At 23.7% G+C, this 22,532-nt stretch overlaps 8 protein-coding genes across 8 annotated transcripts; 3 read left to right on the top strand and 5 right to left on the bottom strand. All coding sequences in view use genetic code 6, as the record gives it.

Moving 5' to 3' along the window:
* Positions 1–23: 23 nt before the first annotated feature.
* TTHERM_000046539 (hypothetical protein) lies at positions 24–1,580 on the bottom strand (the record flags this gene model as incomplete). Its single annotated transcript, XM_012797376.1, has 1 exon — positions 24–1,580. One exon carries the CDS (start codon positions 1,578–1,580, stop codon positions 24–26), a length of 1,557 nt encoding a protein of 518 aa, XP_012652830.1.
* Positions 1,581–3,309: 1,729 nt separating this feature from the next.
* Positions 3,310–6,876, top strand: TTHERM_00046530 (CGMP-dependent kinase 5-1; the record flags this gene model as incomplete). The annotated part of the gene is made up of 11 exons (XM_001014648.2): positions 3,310–3,396; positions 3,659–3,813; positions 4,001–4,332; positions 4,708–4,829; positions 4,880–5,461; positions 5,520–5,604; positions 5,665–5,783; positions 5,841–6,104; positions 6,177–6,569; positions 6,629–6,748; positions 6,808–6,876. The coding sequence occupies 11 exons, from the start codon at positions 3,310–3,312 to the stop codon at positions 6,874–6,876; spliced, it is 2,328 nt and encodes a 775-aa protein (XP_001014648.2).
* A 663-nt stretch (positions 6,877–7,539) lies between these two features.
* Positions 7,540–8,462, bottom strand: TTHERM_00046520 (60 kDa inner membrane protein; the record flags this gene model as incomplete). Its single annotated transcript, XM_001014647.2, has 5 exons — positions 7,540–7,874; positions 7,951–8,029; positions 8,088–8,162; positions 8,212–8,304; positions 8,385–8,462. 5 exons carry the CDS (start codon positions 8,460–8,462, stop codon positions 7,540–7,542), a joined length of 660 nt encoding a protein of 219 aa, XP_001014647.2.
* A 103-nt stretch (positions 8,463–8,565) lies between these two features.
* TTHERM_000046519 (transmembrane protein, putative) lies at positions 8,566–9,551 on the bottom strand (the record flags this gene model as incomplete). The annotated part of the gene is made up of 2 exons (XM_012797375.1): positions 8,566–9,131; positions 9,404–9,551. 2 exons carry the CDS (start codon positions 9,549–9,551, stop codon positions 8,566–8,568), a joined length of 714 nt encoding a protein of 237 aa, XP_012652829.1.
* Positions 9,552–11,251: 1,700 nt separating this feature from the next.
* TTHERM_000046518 (transmembrane protein, putative) lies at positions 11,252–11,920 on the top strand (the record flags this gene model as incomplete). Its single annotated transcript, XM_012797374.1, has 1 exon — positions 11,252–11,920. The coding sequence occupies one exon, from the start codon at positions 11,252–11,254 to the stop codon at positions 11,918–11,920; it is 669 nt and encodes a 222-aa protein (XP_012652828.1).
* Positions 11,921–13,126: 1,206 nt separating this feature from the next.
* TTHERM_00046500 (transmembrane protein) lies at positions 13,127–14,351 on the top strand (the record flags this gene model as incomplete). Its single annotated transcript, XM_001014645.2, has 5 exons — positions 13,127–13,319; positions 13,387–13,490; positions 13,570–13,847; positions 13,932–14,001; positions 14,055–14,351. 5 exons carry the CDS (start codon positions 13,127–13,129, stop codon positions 14,349–14,351), a joined length of 942 nt encoding a protein of 313 aa, XP_001014645.2.
* A 697-nt stretch (positions 14,352–15,048) lies between these two features.
* TTHERM_00046490 (TUP1-like enhancer of split protein) lies at positions 15,049–18,457 on the bottom strand (the record flags this gene model as incomplete). Its single annotated transcript, XM_001014644.3, has 4 exons — positions 15,049–15,524; positions 15,583–16,747; positions 16,797–17,559; positions 17,784–18,457. The coding sequence occupies 4 exons, from the start codon at positions 18,455–18,457 to the stop codon at positions 15,049–15,051; spliced, it is 3,078 nt and encodes a 1,025-aa protein (XP_001014644.1).
* Positions 18,458–19,705: 1,248 nt separating this feature from the next.
* On the bottom strand, positions 19,706–22,103 carry TTHERM_00046480 (phosphopyruvate hydratase). Its single transcript, XM_001014643.2, has 4 exons — positions 21,802–22,103; positions 20,993–21,546; positions 20,109–20,503; positions 19,706–20,022 (listed from the first exon to the last, which is right to left on the bottom strand). Exons 1-4 carry the CDS (start codon positions 22,020–22,022, stop codon positions 19,798–19,800), a joined length of 1,395 nt encoding a protein of 464 aa, XP_001014643.1. The 5' UTR covers positions 22,023–22,103; the 3' UTR covers positions 19,706–19,797.
* Between the last annotated feature and the right edge of the window lie 429 nt (positions 22,104–22,532).

The raw sequence follows: 22,532 nt of genomic DNA, 5'->3' as shown, positions 1-22,532 counted from the left end.
GATTTATTATTTCACACAAATATTCAACAGAACTCTAATTTTACAACTCTTTTCATATGCTTTTTTACAATTAAATGCAATTTATCTAATCTTTCTGTAAACCACCTTCTATTCCAATTTGAAAAATTAAACTTAAATGAAAAAATATGAGAGTTTTTTAACTAATCCATAAGCATTTCGCATGATTCAAACTCATCATTTTCATGTACTTCAAGCGATAAATCGTAAATTAATCTTTAACTACTTAGATATTTACCTAAAATAATATACTATCCCGTTAAATCTTCGTGATGGTTATTTAAAGATATTGTCAATTACTGTAAATTAGTCTATTTTATATTATCATTTAAATCTTTAAAAAATTCTATCTCTTTTATATCACTATTGCTTGAATAAAAATCTAATCTAAGCTTTTTTAAATTAGACATTCCTAATAGTTTTTGGGCCCATTCTTGATAATTAGTGTCTTCGTCTAAGTGACAAAAAGTTAAGTCTAGCTCCTAGAGATACTTGTTTTTGACTATCTCCTCAACAAAAGAAATATTATCAAATAAAACTGTATAGTTTAGACTTCGAATATTTTCTAATTGTGAAAGTTGTTGTGAAAACATATGATTTGCTTATTTTTCTAGTTTTGTTGAATCTAATTTTAATTTTAATTTTAATATTCTTAAAGATTACGATTGTTTCAAAGACTATGTAATTGAATAAAGTTCATCACCTCCCAAATTTACATAAGAATAGTAAAATGTTAAACTTTAAATGCAAGTATGATCTCTAAAAAAGCTAAATAGATCATCTAATTGAGTTGCTGATGTCTTTACTCTATAAAAATCAAAAACGATTTCTTTTAATTATTTAGCTTGCTTGATAGATAGAGAAAGAGAACCAAAATCACTTTTATTAATTTATAAGTCTCCTAAAATTAGCTCAATTTTTTTTAAATTTTCAATTTAGTGCAAATGTTAAATAAGTAAGCTAAATCCGCAATCTTAACTGAATCTAAAATTGTGCAATCTAACTTATAAGCATGAATCTTAATTTAATTATGTAGATTACTAAGAATAAGGTATATACTCATTATACTCAAAATTTCCATAATGACCATGATTAAAATGAAACAATTAAAATTTAAAACATTTTAGTGAATTGGATTATTCTAAACATTTAGTTATGGCTAAACATTCTACATGACTTAATATATTTTAATTTATTTAAAAATAAAAGCTATTAATACTAGGATGGAGGCCAATCGAACTAAATAAGCAGTTAAATTCACTGGTAGATATTTTAGCATCATTAAACTCAAAAGAAATTTCTTTCAATTTGGTTATCTGTTAGATGACTTCAGCTAGTGATCCAACCGTGTCTTCATTAATTTATTATTGTTCTAGTTTTAAAGTGAGTTTTTTTAAGTCTTAAAATCCAGATAAATGTGAAAAAAGTAAGCTAATTCCATTTTTTTAGACAAATTCTACATTTTTCAAATTAATATTTAAATCAAAAATTTTTTAATCCCCTTCTTAATTTAAGAGAGACTAAATATCATCAATTTTTTTGTTATTTAACGAAATGATCATTTCTACAAACAAAGATATTTTTTTTTCTACAAAATATCAAATATAATTTTCATTTATTTTTGCTTTTATATCAATATTTATAAAAAAAATAATAACTTGATATTCTTTCCTCTATTAAATCTTCAGAATACATCAAATTATTAGATATAAATAAATCTTCTTCTATTTTCAAAATATAGCAATTAAAGCACATTAATAGTTTCAAATAGAAATTATGTTTTATATATTAAAATAATTATTATTTTTTTAATTTTATGTTTAAGAACTATTTCTAAGTTAATATTTTATGAGTCAGTATCTATGTATCTTTCTTTCTATCCATTTATCTATTTTTTTATTTATAATATTTATTTCATATTTTTAAATCCACTTTAATTTTCTGTTTGTATAAAGAATAAATAAAAAATTTTTTATGGAGGGAATCCACAACAATACATACTAATTATTAGGTCCAATAAAATGAATTCTCAACTGATATGTAAAATATATAAAATGGGTTAGAGGTTTACCAAATTTAAAAACTCTTTTTTATTTCTATATTTTTATAGCTGAGAGTGCTTTTTTAAATATTAAAAATATATTTCGAAGGAGATATACCTTTGAGGATTTATAAATAGGCTAATAAAAAGTTATGAATTTTATTATAAATATTTTATGATATGTAGTCCTTCTTAAAATTAAATATATTCTATAAGTCTTTAATTAAATTTTAATAATTCAAAAATAGAATATATAACACTCACTATCTATTCTAACTGAGATACTTTAACATATATTTTTTAAAATTAAATGAACTATAACTATATTTACAAATAACATTTAATAAATTATTTATCTCTATTTTATTTATATTCCAAAAATTGACCGAATATTATTCTTTAAAACTTTACTAAATAATTTTTTATTTAAAAAAGTTAATTAAAACAGTTAGAGTCTAATTAGCCTGATTTAAAATAATCTAAATAAAGTTAATATTTAAAAAATAATTAATTTTATATTAAATTATCTATGATACATTTAATTATTATAAAATTTTCCTTAAGTTTTATTAAATTTTAATTAATATATTTTTTTGATTTTATAAATCAATTTATTTTTTTTAATTAAGAGTTAAATAATCAAAACAAGTTTGAATTTAAAGTTTTATATACATTAAATATTACTTTTTTAATCTTTAAAATTAGATTATATTAACATTTAATTTCAAAATAAATTATGTAAAAATGAGTATTATTAGATAAATATTTATTTTACATTTTTAATGAGATTTATAAAATAAGCATCACAAATAGAAGTTGATTTATTAACCTAAATTTTTTTGTGAAAAATTTAAAGAAACTTGTAACAAAGACATTATTATGGTATAATAGCTTTAAAAAATAAAAAAATAACATCGTTCAAATAATAATTAAATATATTATGTTCTCTCATTTATTTATTTGCATTTATTTATTTATTCAAGTAAAATCAAAAGAAATTTACATACATACTTTGTAATTTGGAAATTTACGATAACAAAATTTTTATTAGATTATTCATTTGATTAAAATTGATTATTTTTTGCACTTGAAAAGAAAGGAAGAACTTACTATAAATAAAATTCAAAAAACTAGCTATTTCAATAAAATAATTAATATAACAATAAAAGAAACAAAATCAAACAAACAAACAAAAGAAGGAAAAATATTACATCTAAACAAATTTATATATAATTAAGCAAAACATTGTTATGAATTTCTTAAATAAATCTAAGAACGGAGCTGCTAGCGGTAACGATGATGAAAATCCTCACAAGGATTCAGAGGTTGAAAATGTGGTAAAATAAATGTTCATTTTATTATAAAAATAGGAGAAAAATATAGAAATCTATCTTTATTTTCATAATTATTAGAGATAAAGTTTTAATGAATCGTTAATTTAATTTGGATATTGTAGAAGATGATAAAATGCAAAAATTATCAATTGAAGTTAAAATTGATAGCAAATCTCTAAAAAAAAGCTATAAATAAAAATAAATAATACTTTAAAAATTAATTTATATTAGCTGATTTCCTAAAATATTTCATAATTTATTCTAGGGTGATAAAAAAAAACTACCTGTTACAGCAGAAGGAGAAACTATCTATGAAAATATTGCACCTGTCCCTAAAAAGAAAACACCAAACGATAACACATTTATTATTACATGCTTAAAGAATCACTTCGTCTTCTATAATTTAAATGAAGCTGAATTGTAAATAAATTTTATTTTTTTTTACTAAAAAGCCTAAAGAGTAGAATTAACTATAGTATTTGATATTTAATTCAAAAGTTATTTGTTAGCAGTGATTTATTTAATAAAGAAAAAACAAGCGAACAAACGAACTAAAAAACATTTAATAGAAAAAGAAAATGAAATGAATTTTTATTTAAAAAAAAAGGGAAAATATTGTAAAGAAAATGTTCTACTGTGAAGTTCCTATGAATGATTTCATATTCAAATAAAGCGACAATGCAACAAGCTTTTTTATATTGGAAAGAGGTGCAATGGAAGTTATAGTAAATGAAAAATCAAAGAGAGAATTAAAAGCTGGTGATGGTTTTGGTGAGTTAGCTCTACTTTATAATGCTCCTCGTTCTGCATCTGTTAAGGCTTTAGATCATTGCTATTTGTGGGGAATTGATAGAAATACATTCCGTAGAGCAGTTGAAGAAATGATTACTAAAGAATATGAAGAAAATCGTAAATTCATGGAAGTAGTCCGTTTTTTCCGTAATTAATAAAAAACAAACCATTTATAAATTTAATTACTAATTTGGCTTTTTAAAATATAAAAATTTATTTTCTTTCCTAAACCTTTAAAAAAAACTTTAATTCAAGTTTGTTTTTTCATCAAAAATGCTTGCTTCCCACAGTTTTTTTAATTCAATATTTTATTACTCTTTTCAATTAGAAAGAACTTAACTAGATAAATAAATAGCTTTTATTAAAGCTTATTTTACTATATTGGAAATTTAGACTATACACAATATTTCCAATTTATTTCAAGCTTAACAAACTTAATATAAATTGAAACATAAAATCTATAAATATCATTTCAAAATTATTTTACGCAACAAATAATTAAATTTAATAAAATTTAAATAGACAATCTAACTAATGAACAAAAAGATGCTATAGCTGCAGTTCTTATTGTGTAAAAATTCTATAAAAACTAAGTAATTGTCACTGAAGGTGATCCTGCTTCTTCTTTCTACATTATTAAAGAAGTAAATAATTATTTTTTTAAGGATACTTTTTCATATTATTTTAATCGTAGGGTAATGTCACAGTATGGAAAGGAAATAAGGAAGTAAGGAAGCTTTACAAAGGTGACTCATTTGGTGAATAAGCTCTTTATTATAATACAGTCAGATAAATGACAGTTAGAGCTGAAGATGAAGTAAAATGTCTTGCCTTAGGTAGAGATACTCTAACAAAAGTTTTAGGTGATCAAGTACACGCCGTTACTTTTAGAAATCTTCAAAAATGGGCATTTGAAAAGAACAATTATCTTTAAAAGCTTAACAAGGCTTAAATAGACAAGGTCTTAGATGTTATGAAAATTTCATCTTACAAAGCAGGTGATATTATCATGAAGAAAGGTACTGTCGCCAATCAAAAAATAGTAGTTATTATTGAAGGTTCTCTTAAGAAAGCAAAGAGCGGTATGACTGTCGCATCCAAAGCTCAAGCCTGGGGTGAAGAATATATGCTTGATTAAAATAAAAATAAAACTTTTGATGATGATATCGTTATGGAAACAGATGGTGTCATAGCAGAAATAACATCTGAAAACTTTGTAGAGTGTATTGGCGGTTAATTGGAAGAAATTATCTCTAACAACTAAAAAAATTAAGAAGTAATTAAAAAATTGATTTAAATTCATAAAATGAATATCTTAATTTTTACAAACAAAGAAAAAAATGATGAAAGCAGATCAGGCCAAGAGAAAGGAACTTTAAAACATCAGAATGTCTGAATTAATTTACATCAAAACTCTTGGTAACTAACTAACTAACTTAAAATAAAATATTAATATTAATTAATAATTTAAAAAAACAGCTTTTGGGTAGTTTGGTCCTGTTTATTTAGTTAAAGCAAACTATGATAAGAATTTATATGCCTTGAAGAGTTTCAATAAAGTTCAAATATCAGAGCAAAGTTTAGAAAAATACATATGCGTAAAATATATTTTTAGGAGTTGGATTAAATTTTAACATTATATTCTTATTAAATAGCAAGAAAAAGTTGTACTTGAAATTGTTAACTTCCCATTTATTATTTAATACGCCAGATCATTCAAGGATTCATTTGACGTTTATTTCTTAGTTGAATATGTTAAGGGTATTGAGTTGTTTGATGTTATAAGAGATATTGGTTTATTAAATACATATGATTCTTAATTTTATGTTGCTTCTATGATTCTTATCCTTGAATATCTCCACCACTAAAACGTTATTTATAGAGATATGAAACCTGAAAACATCATGGTTGATGAAAATGTAAAAAACTAAAAAATATTATTTTTAAGAAAGTAAATTAAATTTACATTTTTACTTTTACTTTTATTTTAGGGTTACTTGAAATTAATTGATTTGGGTACTGCTAAATTCTTAAAAGGAAGACATGGTCTTGGTAATAGAACATTCACAATTATAGGTACTCCTCATTACATGGCTCCTGAAATTATTTGTGGTAAAGGTTATAACTGCTACGTCGATCTCTGGTCAGTTGGTATTTGCCTTTATGAATTTATGTGCGGTATGGTACCTTTTGGTGAAGAAGCTGAAGATCCATATGAGATTTATGAAGATATTATTAAGAAAGAAATCAACTACCCAAGCTACTTAAAGGATAAAAAGGCTAAGAAGTTGATGGATCAATTGCTAAGTAGAGTTCCTGAAGTAAGATTAGGTGGTTCTTATCAAACTCTTAAATCTAATCCTTGGTTCGAAAACTTCGATTGGGTAATTTAAAATTTATTTTAACGCTTGGATTTTTAATTTAAATATTTTAAATATAAAAGGATAAACTACTTGATAAGGAATTAAAGGGTCCTTATATTCCACCTTCAGAAAAATTGCTTAGCGACAAAGATATTAAAGAATTCGAAGAGCACAAGAAATTAATAATAGATGAAATACAAGTAAGTTTAAATAAATCAATGATCAATTTAATTAAGATTTTACTTTTATAATAAAACAGTAAGAATAAAATGTTAGAGCTATCGAAAAAGACAATAATAACGAAACTAAGTGGGATGAAAATTTCTGAAACAAACAAATAAAGTGCATCATATATATACAACTTAGATATTTATTATTCAACCTATGTCTCAACTTAATCAATTTATAAAAACTCCTTATATAAAATAGTCTACACTAGAATGCTTAAAAAATCTATTTTTAAATAGTGCTTCTTATTATTCTCCACTTGAGAAATAAAAATTGTATAATAGTAAAAGAAGTTTAATAAGAATAAACTTGATAAAAAACGAAAAAATTATCAACCATATTCTCATTTAATAATAATAAATTGATTGATTGATTTCAAGAATAAAACTCTTGATTTATCTATCAATTTATTCATCCATCAATCCTACTTGCTTTATAAATTTATTAGATAAAAATGAATAAAATTCAAACCGAAATAATGGTAAAAATTTACTGTTATCTTAAATAAAATATAAAATGTTTCATTCAAATATTATCAATTAAATAAAATATATATATTATATCCTTTACCTATTGTAACTTTTTCCTAATTTACCTTTATTCGGTACACATTTCTTTGAATTTTTAAATAAATTAGACTATTTATTATTATTATGCACACACAATTTAAATTAATTGATATAGTTTCTTAAAATATTTTAAATTAACTCTAACACTAAATGCATTTATTAATTATAGAAAATAATTTATTTAGTTTTTTGTATCAATATTTTTTTATGAAATCTTTTGGAAAGCAGAACTTATTTAAGACTTCTTGTTCATTTTTTTTAAATTATCTTTTCTTTAACGCTTCAATAAATAAATGAGTACAAGCCAATCCAGCATAACCAACTAAGTAATTTGCAGGAAAGAAAATGGAAAAAAGGCCAGAAAAAAATGCTAAGTTCAACATCTTTAGCTTATTTGGATCGTTACGAAGGTGGATAAGCATAGGATGAGAGCTGTTTTTAAGGAGTGAATAATTTACAATCATTATACTAATTGGAAATAGAAACATAGGATCATAGGTGGCGATATTTTCCATCCAAAATAACTTTTCTAAATTTAAAAAATTGCTGTTGAATGTGGTTGAATAAAATTTAATTTTAATAATTTAAAAAATAAAATAAATTACCCTATGCAAATCCCTCAAATTAATGTGAATGTTAAGTTATGTGATTAAGTGCTCTGTAAAACGAAAGAATAAAATAACTCTAATTTAAAAAGTAAAAGTCTGTTTACGTAAATTGTTTAATAATATAAATAAACTACGTTAATTCCTTAGCTCACAAGAGAATTTAGACTATAAAATTTCTTCAATTTATCTGATTCCTTTTATTCTAATTACTAATTTTAAATTGATTAGCTATGTTCTTAACATTTTAGTTGAATTTACATAGAATTAAACATCTTTTTAGAGATCTTTAAGAAAGACTTCATTTATGCCTTTTTCAATCAATCGTTCTTCTCTTTACTTTACAGGAAATTTCTATTTATAATTTGTAAATAAAAATTTGAACAAAGAAAAGAAACACAAATTTTTAGATTATTTTAATATATTTTGTTTACATTTACAACGTATTTTGTTAATTCAAACCCTAATCTTAATCCTATCGATGCTAAAAAGATAGAGGAGCTCCATGGCATCATTAAATCAAAATGAAATAATTTTATACATTCCTTAATAATTTATTAATTATCAGTAATAAACTTAAATTATGTTTTTCATTCATTAATGTAGATTACAATATCAAAATTTATAAGCGAGTTGACTGCTAAAGAATCGATTGGCCTACCAAGCAGACTGTTGTAGTGATATATATTTTTTTAATGCAATTTTTTTGAAGCTAACTTTTAGAAACTTCTGCTCAAAATCATTTTTTAAAAGGATTTTTATGTATTTTAAAACAAAGTAAATTATTAAAACTAGTTATATATCTAATGTATTGTATTTAAATATTTAAGAAATGTTTAGATCAATAATTTGAAAACTATAAAAATAAATTTACAGAAATACAATCTAAGTAAGTATTTTTAAAAATCTTTTGTTTTAATGAAAATAGAAGTATTGATTGAGATATTAATTAATTTATTTATTTATTGAAAATTATTTCTACTTAAAAGTTTGATACAATTCATATGTAGAATAAATATTAATTTAATACATTAAAGTTTTTATATTAAAATTATTTAATAACTTATTTTATTATTGTGTATATGGAATATTAGTTATTGATTTTTGAGAATTGTTATTAGTAATGAATGTTCCGTATTCATCATAAGCTAATTGTCTTCGATCTGCTACATGTTTCAATTCTATTTTAATATTATTAAATAAATTTAGCTTTAGCTATTGAATAAATTTGAATAAAGAGAGGAAGATTAACATATCAAAATAACTAAAAATTAGTTTGATATGTATAAATGAGTCGTCAGTTTCTTGGTTATTCTCACAAACGAAAAGTCGTTTCAGAAGGCGTCCTAAGAAATATCATCAGCATACTGCATTTATTTATTTTGGTTTCTCATAGTTTAATGAAAAACAACACAAAAGATCTTCCTCTATATATCAAAAATTAATTAAGTACCTTATTTTCTTAGGAACTTGTAAATGTTCTAAGCATGAGATCGTAAGGAAGAATATGTTAGCTCTTTGTTTATCTAATTCTTTTTAAAAAAGCAAATTTAATAAAATTAATAAGCAAATTTCTTTTTCTTCTCCTAAGAGATTTACATATATAAAGTAGTAGTTAATAACTAAGAAGCTAAAAACTACAAAAACTAAGATAATGAAGTAATTCTGCTAAGTCAGTAGGGGAAAGAAGGTTGTTTTCAAATTTCTTTCAAGAGAGTTATAATCAGCGTTTCTAATCTCATCATTAGCAGATATTTATCATTATATTTCTTAGTTTTTTGTTTTATTTCTACGAGTTTTAAATGTATAGTAATTAAATATCTACCTTTTCATGAAATTTATTTATGAGTAAATTCAAATCATTTCAAATCTTTTAAGAAAGAAAGGAGGAGTGAATGGCTCATTTAATTATGTTTGTTTGTCTGATCATCTTTTACTAAAAGCTTAGAAGTTCTTTGCTTTTTAGTCGGATTTATTGGTTTTTCACATTTTATTTTTAGTTAGTTTTTTATTTTTAATTATTATTTATCAAGAAATAAATTAAAAAGCAATGATTTGAAAACGATAAGATACGAATTTTGTATTGAAAATAAATTTAACTTTCTAAGGAGCTTTAAGCAAATTAATTAACTTTTTATTAATGCTTTTATATTCATACTAAAGCAAATATAGTAAAAAAAGAAACAATTATTAATTTCTTTCTTGCAAATAATAATAACACTATTCTTCTATCTTTCCACATCTTTCTTTTTCTAGCTATATAAAAATCTTCAAGACTTAAAATGTTTTAAAACAATAGAGCTAACTTGTTATGGGTTTAAACTCTAATAAATAATCAATTTATAAATTTAAAAATTAAATATATTTATAAAATTTAGCTAGGAAATAAGATTTTTAATAGAATAAAAGAATATTAAATATTTGAAGCAATTTTAGAAAATAGAAAATTTAAAATTAGTTTATTTTTAAAACATTAATTTTAGCATTGATGATACATTTTATATGAAATTTATCACATATATAACAATGGGAAATAATTTTTAAATAATTTTTCTGATTCTTCATACACTTTTGGCAGGGACAAAGTTCCAGGGAATATCATAATGACTACACGAGAAACGTTTTTGTAGCCATAAATCCAAACATTTGATGATTTACAAAGCTATTAGCTAGAGGAGTGATTTAAATTATCATTTTGTAGTTAGTTGTACACATTTGTTATAGTATCAATCTCCTACTAAAGGAATTGATTTAGATTGTGAGGATTTGATATTTTGGTAGCTATGTTCATATGATTGAAGTAAAGATATTTATAACTTTCTTCTTTTTTTATCTACTCTGAAATAGCTTTTTCTATGCGACCAGCTATTTTTTCACAATTACGAGATATTGCTGTATTCATTTCGATTAGCTTGTCCTTCTGGACTTCTTAATTACTATCATAAAACATAAGAATCATCAGCTATCTTTCATAGTAAAGATTCATCTAATATTTTTCAGTTTCACCTTTGTTTCCTCTTAAAAATATATTTTACAGATTTACTATTTCATTAGATTTTCCTGACATGCTATCTCCTTATGATATATATTACCCACTTATGTTTTATGCTACACCTTGCTAATGAATATTTTATTGCTTTTAAACTCCTAAGCGATTGGAGTTAAATATATTACCATAAAATAATTCTTCATTATGAGCAATTTCTTAAAGAAAAGCAAATTTGCACTACACCTTTCTATCACTATAAATAAATGGCTTATCTAATGAATATAAATACTCATAAAGAGAGAATGCTTTGTCATGATTCAATGTGCTATAAATGAAGTAACCACTAAAATAAATAGAATAATGCTTAACCCTGTTATCAATAGTGCTTAAAATGTTAATAAGACTCTAAAGAGTCAAAAAAATATTCTTCTCAATAGGAGCATACTAGAAGCCTTAAAATTAATAACGCAAAACATTCAAAGATTTATTTAACTCATCACCATTTAAATCCAAATACCTTAATATGTATTGATCCATTAAATTAATAAAAGCTCTTTTATCTTAATTTATATGAAAATTCATTTCACTAAAAAACATCCAGAAAGTTTCATAAAAGTGTCTCAAAATGTTTTTGATGTGGCTCTCTGTGATTCTATGATCTATAAACTAACCAGTTTATTCAATATTATAACTTTGTTCTTCACCATGCTGTTCTAACAGTATATCACATCCTTCAAATTTTGCAAACACAATATACAGCCATATATTTTCTTCAACTTCTTCTTAGGCATGAATATATTTATCGAAAATCGTTATTTAAACATTTTTTCCTTTTACAAAAGGTTTCTTTTAGCTTTCTTATGGCATTTGATCCTATCCTTGTTTATTCTAATTTTATTCGCTTTAATTTTTTTATTCTTCACCTAAAGGCTTATCTTCAGAGAGTAAGTCAATTGGTTAATTAGATTAAGATTAGTTTGAGTTGTTATTTTATAAAAGGTCTAATCCGTCTTCATTGTTATCATCATCTATCCCATTAAAAAAGCTGTTCCAAAACTAAAAATTACCTTCTGCTAACCCAACATGGTTTCTTTTTTCTTAAATAGGAGTCTATGAAGGATAATAGTATATAAGTTTTGCATCTTGAATTTCTTCTTCAGAGGGCTTTTTTACACTTGGAACTAAACTTGGATTGTATACCATAACACTTTATAGTTTTAAATCATAAAAACCAAGCTGATATGGCAAATTTTGATTAGCTAAATTTTAACCGCCAATTTAAGGCATGCTAAATAAGTTAGAAGTCATTTTTACTAATTATAATTCCTAATGATAATTAATTGATAAAAAATTTTATTTATTTGATTAAAAGCTAAAGATTTATTTATAAAAAATCATATATTCAAAATAGTATCCGATTTATTGAACGATGATAATTGATTGCATCAAGCTTAACAATCAAAGTTAATTAATCATATAATTTGCAATATTTTTTTTATCAGCAAAAGAAAAATATAAGAATCCAAGTTTAAAATATCTTCAGCACGATTTTATCGTAATTAGTCAAATAGGATTGGTTTAAAATTGCATGAGTTCTGTCTTAAATTATTGATTGTTACTAAACTCGAAAAATTTTATATTTGTAAATCATAAAAAGAAATGATATTTAGTTTTATTAAAAAATCATTCTATGATTTAAAATGTTTTGTGTATATTCGATAAATATCATAAAATTTATAATAAAAATCCATTTAAAATAAATCAATATTTTTGCATACAGATACAAAAATTAATAAATTAAAAAAGTAAGCTTTGAAATTTTTGTTAATTGAAAATAAAAATATTTTTTTAATTTTTAAATAAAAAAATAATTTATTAATGCTAATTTTTGGTAGAAAGAAATCTATCAGTGAATAAATACTGATTTAAATATTTTGCTTTTAATCAATAAATCAATCAATTCAATGAATAAAGCAATTTTGAAAATCTATTAAAAATTTAAATTTATTTATGTGAATAATAAATAAATTTCAAAGATATCAATAAATTTTACAAAATTTATTTGTTATAAATAGTTTTTTAATAAAGGAATTCAAAGAAAATAATACATTTTTTTTGTAAATATTGACAGTTTATAAGATTAAGTTCACCTAAAGTTATTAGTGAAATAGATTATTCTGCAGAAATATGATATAAGATCGTTCGATTAACACTTAAAATGAAAATAATGATGAAGTGTTAAATAAAACAGATGAGAACGTTTCATAACTTTTAAAAAAGGATTAAAAAAAGGAGAATTAAAATTCTTCTGTAAATATAAAATATCACTCAATATATACATCATGCAAGTACGCTAAACCAAATCCTACATAATTCAGAGGTAACATTTTTGTTTATGATTCTACTCAAGCTGGTTAAATTAAATTCAACTCTTTTAAAATTAAAAGAATAAGCTATAGTTTCTAGTTTATTTTTGTAATAACTAATGTATTTTAACTCCTTTTATACATTTATTCATGGATACTTTCTGTATTTTAGCATCTTTTATAAGGTAAATCTTTATTAAATGCATTTTCATTAGATAAGATAATCCTAATTCGTTTTTGATTTTTTTTTTTTATAAAATATAGTTCAAGGTTTGTGATAATATACTAGGATGTATTATATAATTAGTTATCTTAACAATATGGGCACTATTTGAATTTTTTCGCTTAAATAATGGATACTCGGGAAATATTAATGAAACATTTCCTGAATTTGTTTCATTCATTTTGTTATCGATAGCAAATATAATACTGACAATTGGTTTTGTTGTAATAGCATAGATTATTTTCAAGTTTTTCTTTCCTCTAGAAGTTATATGTGTAGTTATTGAAGTATTGTTTCTAGTTTTAGAATTGATAGTCTGGTATAATATTTTGAAATAATTTTAGTTATTGCTTCATACTTTAATTAATTAATTAAATTCATTTTAATTTATTTTTAACAACAGCTTCAGTTCTATCAGTGATATTGTTAAAGCTTAACTCTTAAATCGTAAATATAAAAAGCAAAAGCAAAAAGTAAGTTTAATTAGTATGGTGTAATATTTGTTAAAATTGAATATTTAATAAAGAATATAGAATTAGAACCTATGGGATATTATGATGATGAAATAGATGATATAGATGAAAAGAAGCCATTTGGAAGAGCTAATAATTACAATTCTAACTATTAGAGTGGAGATTTAGTAAGTAACTACTAACAATATGAATAAAATGTTTATTAAACTAATCCAAATATGAATTATAATTCCAATTATAACAACTATGATCAAAGAGAAGTATCTAGAAGGATACCTGATGAAAATGTAGATCCTTAAGCATAAAACTATGCAGCTTATTAATATAATTCTGCATAAAGAAATTATTGACTTGTTAAGTTTAATATTTAAAAATTAATTCAAATTTTGTATTTTATTAAATAAATAATTCAAGAATAAAAAATTTTCAGAAATATTTAAAAGAAAATAATTAATATTATGCAAAATAAATATATCGGGTTTATTTCTTTAACAATTTCTCTACCTTAAATTCTTTCAATCAATTTTAATGAAATATTTTTTTAAGCAATATTAAAAATCTTTATTGATGTAACCTTATTTATATTATAATGGCGTCTTACTCTAATTTAAATATTCAGCTAATACTTAAAGTAATTAGATATTTATTAAATATATCTTATTTATTTAGTTTTTAAATAATTTTATTTTATTTTTTTATTATTTTTTCAGCACTTTTTAAATATTGATCAAAAGTTTTTAGTTATTTTTATAAGATCAGCTTATTTGGATACTTATTATACAAAATTATCCTTTAAACTGTGCTAATTTATAAAAATATTTGAACCCAGGTATATACTATAAAATATATTTATGGATACTTGGTAAATGCAAATGCTTTACAAAATATCTGAAAATAAAAGTTTTGATAATTTAATTTTTTTAAGTTTATTTTTAAAAAATAATTTCTTTTTACTTTTTTTAATTTAAAATTGAATTACAAAAATGATAACAGAGAACTTATAATGAAATTAAAAGATAAAGATATTATTTAGTTAAAGAGAATTTTTCAATTAGATTTTCCTTTAAATTAAATGATTTCTTCTATTTCAGAAGATAAATCACTTGTATAAGGGAAATAGTCAAGTATTCTTTTTATATTTTTAAATAGCTTTGTTGAGTCAATGTTATTTTTCTTCATAAACTAATACTCTTAAGTATTTGTGTTGCAGAAGAAGTCAGCTATGAATTATCTTATTTTATTAAATTCCCTTAAATCGCATAATTTTTTAATATACTTTGAAGTAGTTTCAATGAATACATCTGAGCTCTTTTTTTCATCATATTTCATTAGATAAATTAATCTTTCTTCATATTTAGAAACTATGCTAACATCTTTTCTGTTTTCTAGTTCAAGCTCTCCAGGGCTCACTTCTATTAACTTTTCAAAGAATTAGCCCAAGTCTTCAGCCTCTTTGATAGCAGCAACGCTACTATCTCCTTTATTATCTTTTGATAAGAGTTAACTTGCATCATAAAAGCACCCTTATTATTTTTACAATAATAAAAATTAGTTTAAATATTTAAAATAAGATTTTAATACCTATTTCTATATTAAAGTTGTCTATTTTTTGCCAAGTTTTCATTGGAACATTAAAAATATAAACATTCCTAGTCTTAAAGAAAATTATTGGTACTCCATTATTATCCAGTGTTACATTTTCTATTGGATCTTTTGAACCTGAGTCTGGTAAATCTTAATTCTAAGATAACATTTTTAGATTTTCTTTTAATAGGAACATAATATTCTCGTTTATTATAAGTTTTTTAATATTATTGTCATAGACTTTAACATCACCATTTTCAGAAAGACTCATCATTTAGTTAGACTTATTTAATTTTAACCAGCAAATATTTGGAATTAACAAAGGAAGTTCACTTCTTCTTCCATTTAATGAATTTACGAAATACAGCAAGTGTGAAGATGTGTAGTAAATTAATTAATCATTATATATTTCTACAAAAAGTAGCTTTCCTTCTATACAGTCATTCCATAATATCTCTTTAGCATTATTTTTTAAGATTGTGCAACGAATTTATGTGGTTAATGGAGCATTCAGTTAATTTTAAGGTGTTTCAATTTCCAAAAATTTAATTTCAGCTTATGAAATACGCATTGTATGTATATTTGGAATGGGTTAAGGAACTTTAAGTTTCACAGTTTCTTATAATTTTTCTTATTCTTCAATGAATTGAGCGTTTTCAATATTTTTGCTTTATTGGTCTTTGGATTAATTTGCATTTGATCCTCCTTATGTGCTTGAACCTGTGACAGATGGTACAACATTTGTTTTTTATAAAGATTTTTTAGGATCTTTTAAGTCTTTTTTAGCATGATCTATGCTCTTAACGGTTGTACTCAGGTTTGTCTAATTTTGAACAGCAGTTTAATTTGTGTTATTTTAACTAGTTGGCTAGGAAGGCTTCTTTTCTTCTTCCATTTTTTTACTTTCATCTTTATTATTAATTTAATTTTAATTGGAAGGAACAGGAATAGTTTCTATTTCCATTTTCTTGCTATCATTGGTATCTATTGGTTTTACCTTACCTTCTTCAATATTAGATTCTTTTTCTTATATCGAACTGCTTTATTATGTTTAACTTTTAACATCAATTTAATTATCTGCTTTTGGTATATTTTAATTATTCTCTAATGGCTTTTCCTCTATCATTTTATTATTTTCGTTACTTTTTTGTTCTTCTTCTGGCTAATTTTATATTTAAGTTAGTTAAATATTAAATAAAGTAATAAATTACTTTCTTTTCAACAACAACTTTAGATATGATTTACTTGCTAGGAATAATTCTTTTTTTCCCTCCTTCATTTAGAGTCTTTTGCTCTGTATATGAGATACTTGTTAAAACTTCTTAATTTTAATCAGCATTTTAATTTGTGCTATTTGAACTTCCAAATTAAGTAGCTGTTTTGCCATTGTTATTTCCTCTTCCAAGGATAGAATCAATTTATTTATTATCACCTTTAGCTTCAAAGAGTTGCTTTTCTTTATTTTTTTATTCCTCTTCCTCTTCTTACTATGTTGCTTTAAATACTTTAAACTTCATATTTGTGGCTGCTACAGTTCTCAATGTTCCATATTTTCCTTCCAAAAAATCTTACTTTTATTGAGGGCTTAGTTTAGACCCAAATACAGTTTCTCCAAATAAAGCTAAAAACACATACTTTTTTAATGTAGTTGCTATCAACATATTTCCCTCAGCATTCCAACAAATATCTTCAATTAACTCATTTCCATTAGGGTGAGATTTAAACAAAAAGAAAGGTTTTTTAGCTTGGTAACCATCTCCTATACCCCAAATTGATATATTACCGTCATTATCTCCAAGTGCAAATACATTAATAACGCTTTCTTTATTTTCATACAAATTAGGATTGAATTTTACACAGTTTATAGATGAAAAAGGCCCCATAAATGTTTTACAAACTTTAAAATCTTTTTATCTATCTAGAGCACACACAAAGGGCACAATTTTATCATCTAAACTAGGAACAAGTACATACCTATTTATAAATTAAACATTAATTGTTTCTACTTGATGTTATAATCTCTAAATCAAAGTATTAAAAAATATAAAGATATATATATAAATTCATTAGTTTGTTTGCTGCTTTTGAAATAAAAAAATTAGTTTTCATGGAATTTTTAGCAAATTCAAAGATCGATCTTAAAATAATAAGCTTTAAATAACAAATACTAGACACGTTTATTTATATACTAAAATTACCTGTAATCAGGAGACCAATCTATTTTTCTGTCATCTCTTTTTGAAGTGATCTTAGAGATGTCAGATGAAATAGGACAAGTCAAAGAAACAATAAATGACTTTTCCCATGAATTACACTTCCAAATGATGACATTATTATCTGAATATAGAGCTGCTAAATATTTATCATATGTATCCCAAACTAGACCTAAAATCTTATTATCATGACTCAATTCTTTTATTTTTTCATAATTCTTAGCAATATCAACTGATCTAACTACAATTTTTCCATCTAAACCACCTGAAGCAATACGAGATGAATCAGGTGCCCATGTGATTGCTGCGATTTCTAACTCGTGGTCTTTAAAATCTTTTAATTTATAAATGTCTCCATTTGCATATCCCCAAATTCCTAACTTTTCAAAAGCAGCTGCCAAAAACTGATCGTTTGGACTCCATTTAATAAGATTAGAACTCTAAACGCTCCTAATATTCAGTGGCTAGAAATCAACTTTATTTGTAACATTCTAATTCATGTAGTCTTAATTTATAGTAGTTTTAACTATCTTCAACTAATCGTTATCCTAGCCACTACAAAATACTAAAACATTTCCTTAATTTTAAAAGTTAATTGATTTTATAATTTCTTCATGGAATGAGAAGACCTCATATTTTAAAGATACATTAAATGACATTTCAAATTCCTTTTTTTTTCAAATAAATAAAATCAAATATTTCCTATGAAATATGCTTTCTTCTTTATAAGTAATTTGTTTTATTTTTTATTATTTAAATGGCACCTAAGCTTTATTTAAGGTTCTTATCTTGGATTGTAATTTATTTAATTATATATAAAGATATTGTAATTATTATTTTTAAATAAATCGTTTCTATGTTTTGCGCGCTTGATATCCCTAAAAATTGTCTTTTTATTAATTATTAAAAGAATAGCTTAGCTTTATTCTATTAATTGATAGATGACTTGATTATTCAAAATATTACTAACTACACCAATAACTCCTAAACAGCTCAATTAGTCTCATATTATTATTTAGCAAAATAATATATTGTTAAATTGTTTCTAAATTATTGTAATTCACTATTTTACTTTAATAAAAACATAATTATTGAGTAAAATATAAATAATTCAATATAAACTAAATGATTAAAATATCTCTCAGATTAATTGATAAATATTTTATTAAAATTATTATTTTGAACATTTAATTTTTTTCAATTATTATAAAAATTGTTGATTTCTTATTTTTTATTCAAGTTATTTTAATTTTTAAATGAAAGATAAATTTATTTTAAAATATTTTGCTTGGAAGAATCTTTCATGCAAAATTCAAATAAAATAAATCCATATTTTTAAAATTGTTAAAGGTTTTCAATAGATTAACATTTTTTTTAAATATCCTAAAATAATTATCAAAAATAAACACACATTTTATTTAAAATAGGATCTTATTTTTATATTTAACTTGCCTTTTAATTAATGTTTCTTTAACTATTCAAGCTTTCTTTTTTATGCTAATTCTTTTTTAGATTAATTTAAATGAATAATTTATTTTTAAAAAGCAAAATTTAAAAAAATAGTTAACTTATTTTGGTTATTTTGGGCAGAAAATTTACATTTTAAAATATTTAAAACTTTTTAAAACAAATTTATCATAAATTCTAAAGTAAATTTTTTTAAATATATTTTTATAACAAAGATTACAAAAACATTTTTAAAGAAATTGTATAAAATAAAGTATAAAATTTATTATGAATTAAATAAATTTTATCTTAAATTCAATTTCTTATTGTTAATTTTTGCACTTTGAGAATTTTAAAATAAATTTTATTCAACATAAAAAGCAATTAAAATGACATAAAATATAATTTTAAATTTAATATTTTTTATACAAAAACAAAATTTAGAAAAGAGGATGAAAATTATGGATATTCTGAATTATAAAAAAGTAATACAGAGTATAAATTTCTAGAGAAACAATAAAATAAATATTCAACAAATTAGTCAAATTATCTCTCAAAGGAGGTTAGAGGGGTTTCTGAAGCTCTTACCAGCAAAAACAGCCTTTGAGCCAACTTCTTATTCGATTCTTAAGAGTTGGTTGTATTTAGCCAAACGTTCAGATCTGCAAGGAGCACCAGTCTTAATTTGACCAGTAGCCAAACCAACGACTAAGTCAGCAATGAAGGTATCTTCAGTTTCACCTGATCTGTGAGAAACCATAACACCAAAACCAGCATTCTTTATTTTTAGAAATTGAAATAAGTAAATTTTATTTTTTTATACAAAATTTTTAATTTGAAGAGTTAAAAAAAAAAGCTAATTACTTAAGAAAGAACTGAAGCTTCAATAGATTCAGTAACTGAACCGATTTAGTTGACCTTCAAAAGAAGGGCGTTGCAAGCCTTTGATTAGATAGCTTATTTAACTCTGGTAGGATTAGTAACGAGTAAATCATCACCAACAATTTGAGTGGTCTTACCAACTAAGGCATTCATGTTAGCATAAGCAGCCCAGTCATCTTGGTCGAAAGGATCTTCAATAGAGACAATACCGTATTCCTTAACTAATTATTAGTAGAGGTTGGTTAAAGCTTCACCAGTGAGTTAGTTAGATCCGTCGTTGTTGGCAGTCTTGAAATCTAAGTCATAAACCTTCTTTTCAGGTACCCAGAATTCAGAGGCAGCAACATCCATACCAATGTCAACCTTACCCTTGTGGCCTAAATATTTTAATAAATATAATTTAGCATTTCATTTATAAAAATTGCAGAAACTCTTTATGGTTATACTTTATTTTTTTACTGTTTTTATGTAAAATTTGGAAATTAATAAGAAGTTTCTTTGGAATGAATCCTTATTAATTTTTTTGTAAAGATAGATTATTAATACGTTAATAGAAACTTAATTAAATTTTAGAATTGCGATTTAATTTTAAATATAGCTTAGCTATTAGTTATATCTACCAACAATGACGATTTATTATTCAAATATCTTATACTTTTATTTAATAAGAATTATTTGCTTTTAATATAATTTCTTGAAAATTTTCAAGCTATTTCTTTGATATTTCAAGCAAATTTATTCATTTCTTACTTCATTTTACTACTATTATTAAAAATACGCAATTTAGGGTTGAAAAATAGCTAAGCCTTCTTATTTATTTTTATGTAGTTAAAGAGTTAAGTAAAGGTAAAGAATTTATTTCTTACCAGCCTTTTCGATGGCTTCTAAGAGGAGGTTAAGACCGTCTCTGGTTTAGAGAATGTTAGGAGCGAAACCACCTTCATCACCAACGTTGGTAGCATCAAGACCGTATTTTTTCTTGATGACACTCTTAAGGGAGTGGTAGACTTCACAACCAATTTACATAGATTCCTTGAAGCTGGTGGCACCAGTGGGCAAGATCATGAATTCTTGCATAGCAAGCTTGTTACCAGCGTGCTTACCACCGTTAATAACGTTGAGGGAGGGTACGGGTAAGATGTATTTGTTTTATTTCTTACCAGCCAATTGACCTAAGTATTGATAAAGAGGAATGTTCTTTTCAGCAGCACCAGCTCTGGCTAAGGCAAGGGAGACACCCAAAATAGCATTAGCACCTAAGTTGCTCTTGCACCAGCCATATTAGTTCTTGCTACCATCTAAGCTTTCGACCATGAATCTGTCCAACTTTTCTTATTCAGCGGGGTTCTTGCCCTTCAAAGCAGGAGCAATAACGTTGTTGACATTGTTGACAGCCTTTTAAACACCCTTACCTAAGTATCTTTTAAATAATGATGTAAGTTTAATCTTTTTAAAATATATCTTCTAAGTGTTTGATTCTTTTATTCAATTCTACTATGAAAAAAGTAGGCCAAGTAGGTAGAAATTTCTTATACATATTTAAAATTAATTCCCAAGAACCAAGTAGAAAGAAGTCAAAAAAAAATTGAAGATTCTGGATTTGCAAAGTATAAAATTTGATGAAACAAGCTTTATTGAAATTGTAGTTTTTTTTATAAATGTATTCAATATTTACCTCTTCTTGTCACCATCTCTGAGTTCAAGAGCTTCATAAATACCAGTGGAAGCACCAGAAGGAACAGCAGCTCTGAAAGCACCCTTAGAAGTGACGACTTCAGCTTCAATAGTGGGATTACCTCTGGAATCCAAAATTTCTCTGGCGAAGACGTTTTGGATAGATGAGAAGCCGAAGGTAGGCTTGTTCATATATAAGTTCTTGGTTAATTTGCTCAACATTTTGGCTATCTATTGTTTATTTATTTTTTTTTAGTAGTTTAACTAATCTGGATATTTATTTTTAATAAATTTTTTATTTATCACCGATGAGGTTAACCCTCCTTTTAAAAACGATTATTGATATATCACAATAAATACCTTTATTAAAAAATTTGACGTAATATTATATTGCATAATCCTTTCATAATTACTCAACTTAATTTCTGATCATTCTAAATTTCTATTTTAATATACTATTTAAACTTAACTAATTTGCATAATCCATTCAAATATGTCTAATTTTAGAATCAAATAAACAAAATAGATCTATGTCTGTCAACCACTTATCCTTAACAATTTTAAATTTATTTTCTATCCAATATTTATGATTAAGAACAGAAAAAAAGGATTAAATATGTTTAGAGATAATATGACTATAATATGATTACTAATTTTTAATTCTAATTTAGGTTATTTATTTGTGGATTAAAAAATAAAACAAAATATCTTTTAGTAAAATAAGGTGAATTT

Source organism: Tetrahymena thermophila (genome assembly GCF_000189635.1).
Source record: "Tetrahymena thermophila SB210 genomic scaffold scf_8254659, whole genome shotgun sequence".
Taxonomy (NCBI): Eukaryota; Ciliophora; class Oligohymenophorea; order Hymenostomatida; family Tetrahymenidae; genus Tetrahymena; species Tetrahymena thermophila.
Note: the sequence above shows the minus strand (reverse complement) of the source record. Positions and strands in the feature narration are given on the sequence as shown.